General features: G+C 42.1%; 1 protein-coding gene across 2 annotated transcripts in view; it reads right to left on the bottom strand.

Moving 5' to 3' along the window:
* Nucleotides 1–3,991: 3,991 nt before the first annotated feature.
* BACE2 (beta-secretase 2) overlaps nucleotides 3,992–11,415 on the bottom strand; it is a 96,029-nt gene continuing 88,605 nt past the window's right edge. For both annotated transcript variants that reach the window (XM_058523131.1, XM_058523133.1), the window contains exon 9: nucleotides 3,992–11,031. In XM_058523131.1, the coding sequence (XP_058379114.1) occupies nucleotides 10,778–11,031 (254 nt within the window). In that variant the 3' untranslated portion in view covers nucleotides 3,992–10,777. The remainder of the gene's footprint in view (nucleotides 11,032–11,415) is intronic.

Below are 11,415 nucleotides of genomic sequence, written 5' to 3'. Positions count from 1 at the left end.
TACATGAAATGAACTCTTCTGAGGGACATGATAGATGACTTAAAGATACAACTACATCATGCTTTTGAATTTGAAGTCTTCGTTTTGTAACAGTGTAAATCCTCCTGAATTTCATCTATAAATTTAGCATGATTTCCAAACAATTCTCAACAGGACAATTTTAGAAACATCATCCAATATTTCTAAAGGATATCTAGGAGAATAAATACATGATAATATTATGTGAGAGTACTAGCTGGGGGGGCAGGGATTGCCCTCCTATATATTCAAATCGCATTGATAAGTGGCAATAACTGAGACAGTGGGCTCAAAGCAGATACACACATGGATCAGAAGAGTCCAGAAATGGCCCCTAGGAAATGTAGGAATTTAGAAAGTGCTCAGGTTGGCAATTACTCGACCAATAGGGTCAAGCCTCTTGGCTGATCATATAGCAAACATAGCATGAATACATTATTTAGAAACATGGAAGTACCAGGGCAAAGAGGACTGGGAGGGGGGCTGCCTCTCCACAGCAGGATCTAAAGGTGGGAAGTGGTGAGGCAGGTGACCACTGTTTTTTGTGATAAGCCTCTTGAGATTATTTGAATTTTTTAATAACGATGTCAATGTATTATTTTAATGAAAATAAAAATCATTTTAAAAATCCCTAAACCATCCCTTTCATCCATGATTCCTGCTTCTTGGGGTGACAGGTTAGTGTGAATTTCATATGCTTGCTAGACTCTTATTTTTTGTACTCTCACATTCATATTAACATATTTCTCTTTAAAAATGGATGTAGCATTGGCATATTATTCAGCAAATTGCTTTTTTTGCTCTACACTGTTTCCTGGTTTGTCTATTTCTTTAGGATAGATTTCTAAAAGAAGGATTGATTCGGGGATGACTTGGATATTTTTAGGGCTCTCTGGAGTGATGGTTCCAATGTATACTTTCCATCAGCAAAGTAGGAGATTGCTCAGCATTTAAGCAGCTATTTGTCATTAAGAACTTTGTTCATTTGATTTTTAACTACAGTCATGCACCGCATGACAACGTTTGGGTCAACAACAACCTGCACGTATGATGGTGGTCCCCATAAGATTAGTACCATATGGCCTAGGTGTGTAGTAGGCTACACCATCTAGGTGTGTGTAAGTACACTCTATGATGTTCTCCCAATGACAAAATCGCCTTTTTCAGAATGTATCCCCATCATTAAGTGATGCATGACTGTACTTAAACCTGCTGCATACATTATTAATAAGATTGAACACTTTTCATGTTTCTTGACCATTTGTAGTCCCACTTTTGTCAGCTTTTGTTCATGGCCTTTGCCTGTTTTTGTACTGGGCTCTCGTGTTCTTTTTCTTTGGTGTTTTCAGGGTACCTGGGATTTGTTTTAATGAAGTATGGTAAGACAGGCAGAAGCAGGGATGACTGTCGTGAGGGAAGAAGTCTGTTACACTCACAGATCACTAGAAACAGCAGGCACGGCAGGCCATGCAGGGCCGCATGGAGGAGCAGCAGGGTCAGTCAGGAGGCAGAAGGAGGGGGAGCAGAAAATGAGCCTTTATTGTGGTTTTCCAGGAAGGAATGGGCGAGGCAGGGTAATCAGGCTTAGGTTGGGCTAGATTGAGTAATTTCAGCAGCTCCAGGGCACAGAGGCTGTCTGCAATCATCTGGTGCCTGACCTTGGGGTCACTGGGGCAGGTGGATAGTGGCCGAGAGTGTGGTGGACGGTGGCCCAGAGTGTGAGAGCCGATAAACGAGGCAGTTGAGGGTGGGCTCTGGATACGTTGGTTTGCATTTGAAAGGCACATGCCCAGGTGTGTTTTCTCCCAGGTGAGCTGCTTGCTATCTCTAGGAATAGGCTAACCCTGGGAGTCCAATCTCTCCTGGGTCAGCCAGGTCCCAGATGTCAAAGCACCAGAATACAGAAAATAAAAGACATAGTTAACACATTTGGCTTATTTGTATGAGATTTTTTTTTTTTTTGGTGAGGAAGATCAGCCCTGTGCTAACATCTGCCAATCCTCCTTTTTTTTTTTTTTTTGCTGAGGAAGACTGGCCCTGGGCTAACATCTGTGCCCATGTTCCTCCACTTTATATGGGAAGCTGCCACAGCATGGCTTGCCAAGTGGTGCATTGGTGTGCGCCTGGGATCCAAACCGGTGAAACCCGGGCTGCTGCAGCGGAGCGTGCGCACTTAACTGCTTGTGCCACCGGGCCGGCTCCACACATTTGGCTTATTTGTATGAGATTTTTATATGCAAAGGACAGAGGGCCTTTTGGTTTTGTTTCATATTGTTTACCACGATGACACATTTAAGACCTCGGCCTGTGGAATCTCATCCTGTGGGGTGAGACCTTCCTTTCCCCTTACTCCTTGACTTGTTTGACTCTGTCCTCTCTGTGCCCCCTGCCTTCCACTCCAGAGTTTAAAAATATTTTTAGTAACAATGTGTACCGCATAGGGCTATTCTGAGGATGAAATGTCATAATGCATTTAGTATGCATGGCCAGAATTTGCTGCTTAATAAATGTTAGCTTCTGTCCTTACAGTTGTTACAAATATTTTCCCTTGTAACATTTTGATTTTAGCATACATCATGTTTAATTTTTAAAAATAATTTTTCTTTCAATTTCCAGTTTTTAACCTTATCAAGACAGTAGCAAAATGGTTGAGACCATAGGTCTCGTAATCAGACAAGCTGGCTTTTTGAATCTGGACTCTGCCATGGACGGGGAGAACCTGGAGATTTTACAGCCCCTCTCTGTGACTCAGTTTCCTTCCCTCTGCAAGAGCCAAGTAGACAGGCCAGGGGCAGGAGATGTGTATTTGGGGATTATTTCCAAGATTTCCTATGCATCTAGCTAGCATATTTTGCAGATTATATTTTGGAGAAGAATGGAGGAGTAGACATCCTTGGATAGTTGCTGGGATAAACTTTAGTTACACACACACACTTGATAAAAGTTGCCTTTGAAAGCCACACAGAATGAAAAAAATAGAAGCGCAAACGTCAGACCACAAAGTTTTACAACAGCACCACCTAGTGACAAACTTGCTAAATCACATTTGCAATGCCAGCCACCACTTAGGGAAGGCAAAATAGGAAAAACCAGCATAGAAAACACAAGTGAAATGAAATAAAATTCTCTCCTTTGTTATTAGGAAGCAAATATCCAATTCTGTTTCTCCAGTAACTAGTTCTTCACCTCATAACAGGCTGAAATCCCTTTTCTTTCTTTTTTTTTTTTGTCTGGGTATTGTCCAACAAGAAGTGTCTAGTCATTGAAAGAAGCATATTTCCCAAGGATTTGTGTAGCAGCCAGATCACGGCTCATGGATGATGTCCGTCTCCATTAATTAAGTGCCATTTCTGCTTTGCACAAGTTGGCGCACACCCCTCTCTAGACTGACCCACTCAGCTGGGTCCTTACTGCCCAAATGATACATCACACTTCTGGAAGGTGTGATTCCGCATTGCACTTGGGCTAGAATGTGGTGCAGAGAAAGAGCTTGGCTTTTGGAGGTGGACAAAGCTGGGTCCACCTACATGGCAAACACTTTCCTGACTGTGTTTTCCTCGGTACGTGAGTTGGAGCTGATTTCCCGTCTAGAGAATAGGGAGAAAACCATCTCTTTGCGGGGTGACCGTGTGAGGGAGACGGCACAGGCATTTCCGTCTGGACATATTTGGTCCCCAGGACGAGGCTGAATACCCTGTCCAATCCTTGTGGCTGCTTACATCTGCTTATTGGGTGTCTGTTCCATACTCGGTTTCTCTCTGCTCCTGGGATGGTTCTCACATCTACAGGACTTCATCCTTCTCTCATTTTCAGAACAGTTTACAGCTTAATGAATGGCCCTGGACCCTCCCTCCATTCGATTCTATCTTGGATACTTCCCAGGAACCCACAATAAAGTGATAGAGGTAAGCGGACCACGACACGCCACCAACAGCAATTTCAGGCGTGTGACCTGAACCTAGTATTAAAAAAATGCCAAACCCAACAAGTTGGAAGTATTATTTATTCAAACAAACCAAACTCTTTTATTTCCTTTTCAATGGTATACAACATCTTAAACTGGTGGAACATACAGGTATAAAAATAAGATTATTTTAGAAAACTCCAGGTTTGAAGCGCACAATTTGGACACAGGTCAGTAGCTACAGGGCCACTTCTAGGATGGAATGGATACCTCTTTAACTGCTACTCTTGGTCCTACCATGACTTGAATTTAAATCAACACGGTATACTAAAAACAGAGGAAAATTCCAAAAGGCAAATAGAAAATAATCTTAAGCATTTTCAGAAATACAAATTACACTGAAGAATTGTGTATTAAAGGATGTTCATCTGAGATACACACATAAATCCATTTTGCAAAGCACTATATTTAGCATCCTTTTTAGAATACAAGGCTTACAGCTCTTTGGCCAGTACAGAAACACTGCTAGAGCAGCAGAAGTCACCTTTTTAAAGAAAAAATGAGTGGCTGCTTTAAGTGACCGAACATAGGGATTTTAAACTTTAAGTATATTTAACTTATATACTTTATATATAACTCATATACTTAACTATATACTAGTGCAAATTAACAGAAATAGTAGGAAATACATCCTTTTAGATTACAAACATTCAGCTTTTATTAGCATGTGACAAATCTCATTCATCCTCTTTCCTCTCATTATATTAAGTAATTCCAACGCTAAGTAGAATTTCAAAACTCACTGATGAGAATGTAAAACATTATATCTACAATTAGGAAAATGAGAAAAAACAATCCCAAGTCGTTACCACTAGCTACAAAGAACACAAAATTGTATATGAAACTGGAGTTAAGTAAGTTTACTTTTGGTGATTTTCATTATAGATCATTAGATCCTTAATTAGCTTCGTTCATATTTTCTTTATCTCAAAAAGATAATCTTTTAATGTTTCCTTAATTTTCATTCAGAAGTGTTAACTTCAAAAACGTGAAATTTTACCTCAATAAAGGTAAAATGAGGCAAACTGAAATCTTAGTTATATCAGGAAATTTTCAACAACTTCTACATACAGCACTTAGAGAAAAAAAAATAAGCCCTGCCTTTTGGACACTCTTGCCTTCTTACGATATTCTGATCCGTGCATGCACCATGAATAAAAACACATATAGTCCAACGTAAATGAAGAAAATTCTGTGGAAAAACATTATTGGTAAAGGAAGCGAGGTTTCCAAGATGCTCAATGTTTTGAGTCTCCTTTTAGTAATACCATTAAGATGACAGTTGTGCTTAACTCATTTGAACTCGATTTTATAAATCTATAATTTGTAACTATATAATTATAAATCTATATTGACAAAATATTCTACTCAGATTGATATGTGTGGGGTACACCTGTGTGCTACGTACAATTCAGACTTTACCCAGTTGGTCCCATACAAATCATTCTCCACCTGTAAAGGGATCTGCCCACTTCTCATCGCTGCTCGGTAAGCACGGGCAGACCCTGACCAGCGGATATCTAGAGGCGAGACAGGTATTCTACCAGCACAGCCTCTCCTGTAACCTGAGATGCTAACTGGACACAACAAGTACCCAAAGGCTTCACGGGACACGTAGAGGCCCTGGAGCATCAAAGATCAGGCACTCTGGAGTCACTCTTGCCTTGGGCTGGATCTGAATGTATCAGGAACCTTTATGTGCCTCTTGACCCAGCCTTTAGCTACTGGGCGCTTGCTCTTGAAGAGCAAGTGTGCTGTAAAATTACACAGTGCAATGTAGTTTAGAAAGACTGGACATCTGTATGTGATATCTGATTATAAAAAACCCAGAGAAAGCTCAGGTAGGGGAGAAAACACAGTATGGATTGGTTGAAGTTGTGTGTCCTCAAACAACTAATGTGACCAGAAGTTTTACAGACACATGGATGTCACTTACGAGGCCTGGCTTTGCTCTCACTTCCCCATTCCTCAAATATGGCTAATAGCTGTGTCAGGCTGTCTTCACCCGCCCCCAGGAAGACATTCTCACCAACCCAGGGCACTTGCCCAAGGCTGAAAGTCATGGGTTGTGTTTCACTAGACTCTCCAGGGGAGACTAATGACTGCATTGACTCTGAATAGGACCAGGGTGAGCTCCGGGATGACATGGACCTGCGAGGGATGCTGGTGGCCCCTGGGCCACACTGATGCACAGGGGCTCAGAGGCTGACAGCAGTGACATGAAGGAGCCTTCTGCTCCCCTTCAAGCTCTTCTTCCTGGAGGTGTCTCTGACAGAAGGGGTTCCCAGAGCAGTGTGGTCAGGAACCTGCAGGAGTCTTTCCACATCAGTGGGCTGGCCCAGCATGGTTGGGGGGAAATGGCTGCATCTGAGTTGCTCTGGCTTTCAATGAGACTCTCAGGGCAGCGGCTGCCAGGACCCTCTCCCAGATGCTCAGATCTCAAACTTTGCCACCTCCCCTTTGGCTCCAGCCTCTTGACCCTGCCCTATGAACTTCCTAGTGCACAATCTTGAACTGGCAGCCTAAGGACCGTGTCCTGCTTGGGAGTTCAGGCACCTCTAGTTTTACTAGGACAGAGGGGATCTAAATACGGCTACAAAGCAACTTTCTCTTTGACAAATTATAAATCCTAAGAGGTTCCTTTGGATAATTCCTAAAAAGTAGGCTGTGCCAAAAACTTGGGTGAAGTGTGTAGTCTACGACATACAGGGATGTCGTCAGCCCCTCCAGACCTTTGTGGTCATCTGCTGACCAAGGGATATGACTTCTTACCCAACCTCCTTTCCCAGATTCTAGAATTTTCCAAGTCTCAACCATCCTCTACTCTCTGTTCCTTGAATGAACCAATCTTCGCCTGGATTGGGCAATGCAAAGCGTAAGGGGCCACATTTTTTCACTTTGTCCATGCTGATATCCAACACACGACTCCAGCTTGAATATTCTTGAAGTTTGGGATTTGTGGCTGCGTAAAATAAATCACATCTCCAACAGACTCAGCAACTTTAAGGGTAAAAGAAATCTGAGGATTCCTGCAATTAAAGCTACTTTTCCAAAACAGCAAATTCTTATTTTGTTAGCATACTTTTGATTATATTTTTATTTTCCTTCCCCACTTTGAAATGTATTTTTCCAGCTTGCTATTTAATTGGTAAACTGCCATAGGTTCAAATCTGAAATCCTTAAAACCCACTAGAAATGTACACAGTAACTTCTGTGGTGTGGAGTTTTCTTGGCACTAAAAACCTAGTCTCTTGGCAAAACCTGTAATTTTACATTTTGTGGTGTTTAGTTGTTTTTCGTAAAAAAGAAAAAATCTTAGTGGCAAGTTTTTTCCTCTGAACAGTTCTGTAATCAATTCTAATAAGTTTGTGCAAGAGAAAATGCACTGGGATTCCATCCAATTACTTGGTTTCCACTGAAAAGGATGAAGTCTGTGAAACTCAATTATTGCTGTTTATGGAACAGGTGTTGGGCAGTGATTTATTCCCAAAGACATCAAGTGACACCAGGCCAGAACTTAGAACTGAACTATGCTGAGCAACTCCACCATGTGGGGATCTGGTAAGAGGAATTTAGCAAATTTTCATTAGTGTGAAGAACCTATTAAATAGTGAAATAATCCTTCCTCACCTCTTAAGTGAATTAATGGAATTTCCAAATCACAACGGCTTTGCAAAAAAACTCTCAAAGCTCTGCAGAGTTGTTAATGCTGCATCACTGGGAATTCCTTTCATAATTTCGAACCATAATTGACCCAAAATTTATCTCCAACCAAAAGCTTTGCATTTCACAATGAATCAGTAGAGAATCCTTCCAAATATTTGGGAGCAGACTGTGTTCAGGGAAACATTCTCCACTGTCACACTCAAGGAATCTGTTTCTTTAATGCTAGGTACTTGTTTTTGATTCTAAGAAACACAAAATAGTGTACGATAAAGGTCAACCAATGCCTTGTGGTTTTTTTAAATTCTGGAGGAAAAAAATAGAATCAATCCCCAACTCATTTCTTGCTCTTTTCCATAAACAGCTTCAGTTGCTGAAGACAGGATTTCATTTCAGCTTTCCGAATAACTTATCAAGGATATAAAGCATCACCCTATTTAAAAAAAATTGCTCATGGAGAAGCATCCATTTCCCATCAGAGAGTTGACAAGGTTTTGACAACAACCTAATGTTAAGTTGCATCTTTCAGGAAAGGACCATCTTCCAGCATTTTCCACAGTGTGTTACAAGGTAAAAATGACACCCTCAAATGGTTGCTACTTCCTTTCCTGTTCAAAGCAAGCCTCCTTGAAAGTTTTCCAAGCCAAGTATCAATTTACGTAACTCGAGGAGGTGGGTGTCACTAACAGGGTTTTGACTCAAAGTCCAATTTTCAGCAGCAAAGCATGCCAGGAAAACAGCCCACATTCAATCGTCTATTTCATCCCTGTCGCTAAGTTATGCTTTTGTAATTTAAGTATTTCCATTAAAATGTCACATCCAATGACATCTGAGATGAAAGGGTAGAGAAATTTGATAGGAAATACAGAGCATTATAGCAAACTTCATTCAAATACCCTAGCCTGACATCTAACTTGCTATTATCATGTATTCTGGGAACAGTGCCTGCTAATATGCAGCAACATAAATGTTCCCCAGCTCAGAATCTAACATAAGACAAGGGAACAGAAGACACCTGTATGAAGAAATACGGAGCAAAACTAACTGGGTCATATCTGCAATTCTCTCTTTTCATTTCAGGGGTTCAGACTTTTCACAGCAAAGGGAAAAAGCACAGTCTAGGGGTGTTGCCTTCAAGTGTGTGCAAAGTGGCCCACAAAATAGGAACCAGTGAAAAAGCCAACAGGGCAAGAAGAGAATCAGACTTCCAGAGACTTCTAACTCTGAAATGTATGTTGAAATTATCCCGTCAACTAGCCGAGACCAGAAATGATAATGAGCATCTGACGACAGAATCCCCTCCTAGCGTCCCATTCCAAGAGGGCATTGTTCCTGCCATGCTTGAGCTATATCTTGAAGAACACAGAAGACTCATGTTCTTTTTAAGATGCAACTTAAACCTTCTCCACAACAATCTCACAGATCCTTCTGGCTGCTGGAGAGTCTGCAAGGACACCATGGCACGTATAAGTGGCCCCACATCTCTTTGGCATGGTCATATATTTCTAAATATGGAGGTGACCTGGGGAGCCAGTGAGGACCAGATAGCTGAAACATCCACATGTAGCCTATTTTGAACACAACACTCCAGCTGGAGAAGATGCTCCATAGTTAGCCCTTCCAGTGGAATTTTATTATATACCCAACTCATTCCAATAGCAACGCAGAGTGAACAGCGAACATGGCACAAGAACAAGAGAGAAGGGCTATTGGCTTTGAACCCTTCTCCTAATTACCTCAGATCACATAAAGCTGACTACACTGAGTTAAAGTCTTCTGCTTTTCTTTGGCAAAGGCCTTAAATAAATGATAGCAAGTGGAAATTTCCTCAAATAAGGATACCACTGCACATCCAACTCATCACCAAAGATTGAACATTCCAAGGGGAAGAAGGATGTGGGTCAACTGCTCAACAGGTTTATTTAAGCTGATTCAGATGGGTGTGCTTGAGTCTAGGGGATTCTGCAAACAGAAACACATGGTTTCAAAGCACAGGAAGAAGTGCGCGTTCCCTTCCCGTCCTTTGCAGGTTTTGCATTTTCCTTCCCTTGAGAGCTGCTTAGAAGTAAGGGCATTTAGCCATTTCCCTATTTCCCCAAAGGGTAACAATCAACCTACCTTCAGAGAAAATTTGGAGAAAGAAACAACTAAGCTAGTGAAATAGAATTTGTGTTTCGCATTAAAACCCTGTTTATTAATTTTAAGGGAGACTAAGCATATGCAAATAATGACAAGCTTGGTGACAGAACTTCTCCAGGTTGATGTGCAGTTCAGCACCTGTTACATCTCACCTGTTGGAATGAGGATTCTTTTAGGTGAGGGCAGCAGCTGGAACCAGGCTGCCTGCACTCACACCCAGGCACAGGACCCTAGGCAAAGTCTCAACAGAGGTAGACTTTTATACCAACAATACTATGAAAGTAGCAAGTACAAAAGAGTAGGTTTCCTTCCCACTCTACCACGATGGACAGAAGGCCTTCTATCTTCAGAGGAGGCTGGTGAAGGCTGTTTGGTGATGATCTCCTCCTTGAGGATTCTAGCTCCCATTCAGAGCACAGAGAGACCCAGAAAAGGGGCTTACTGCTTCTTTTCCAACTCAGAAGGGGGCAGGATGGTTATATCATCAGGCTCCAGCTTCTTCTTCTGCCATCATATTGCAAGCCTTCTTGTATGACTCTGACTCAGGCTGAGGCTTGGTGCAAAATACTCTTAAATGCAATTAATACAAAAAGCTTCCCATTAGCTAAGAGGAGTTATAAACGATATGCACTCATTTCTCCAGAGATGGGGAGAAGAGGAGAACTAGCCAAGGCTTGCTTTTTTTTTTTTGGGTGGCACACCTAGACAGTTTGGCATAACCAGTCACATAAAGTCTGAAGCCCAATTCACTCTGTTTTGGTTTAGAATGAGGTGTTTTTTATTATCATTTTTCTTGGAAGTAGGCGAGAAGGAGGAAGCTTTAAAATTAAGAATCAAAATACAGTGAGTCTGGAAGGCATCTGGGAGCAGAACAGAGATTTAAGAGTAATTGACATAGGAAGAAACCTTGCCTTATAACCCCTGCTTGCTGCACTTGAAATTTATTTCTCTTAATAGTTGAGTTCAAGGTTGCCTGAGTTCAGGCTTTGCTCTTCATTTCCAGCGATGTCGGACGAGAGAGGACTCATCAGTGACAACCTCAGGGTGTTGGGGGTCTTGCTGACACCGGGATGGAAGTAGCAGCAGGATGATTAAGATAAGAAGGATGATTCCACACACGCTCATGAGAGTATAGGAGACAATCCACAAAATGGGCTCATTCAAAGGCAGGGTGGGGACACAGTTGCTGGCTATGTCGTCGGTTGAGAAAGGCCCAGAAATTTCAGACACCGGAGCACCTGCAATTTCTGAGGAGACAGAAGGGGGGAAATCCACAGCTATGAAATGAGCAGTCCATCTCTAACATATGACAAAAGAGATAACCCCTTGCCTTATCAAACCACAGTCATATCAGCACTCAGGTTCCAACGGCTCAGGCATCTGAGCATGCACCGAGGAGGTCTCGGTGGCTGCGTGCCTTCAGAGGGTCCAGTCCCTTGCAACTGGAACAACAGCATGTTTCAAGGTCTGCAGGTGCTGAAGCTGTGTGGTGGACAGCAATGTGCAGAAGGGCATATACGGAAGCATCAGGGGCTGTGTGGAGGGCTAGCAAGGCTGCATAGCAAGGCTATGCAGGTGAGAGAGCATCGTGGGTCAGTGCCCAGTAGGGACAGCTGGGTTGGTGGTGCTTC

Source organism: Diceros bicornis, chromosome 27, assembly GCF_020826845.1.
Source record: "Diceros bicornis minor isolate mBicDic1 chromosome 27, mDicBic1.mat.cur, whole genome shotgun sequence".
Taxonomy (NCBI): Eukaryota; Metazoa; Chordata; class Mammalia; order Perissodactyla; family Rhinocerotidae; genus Diceros; species Diceros bicornis.
Note: the sequence above shows the minus strand (reverse complement) of the source record. Positions and strands in the feature narration are given on the sequence as shown.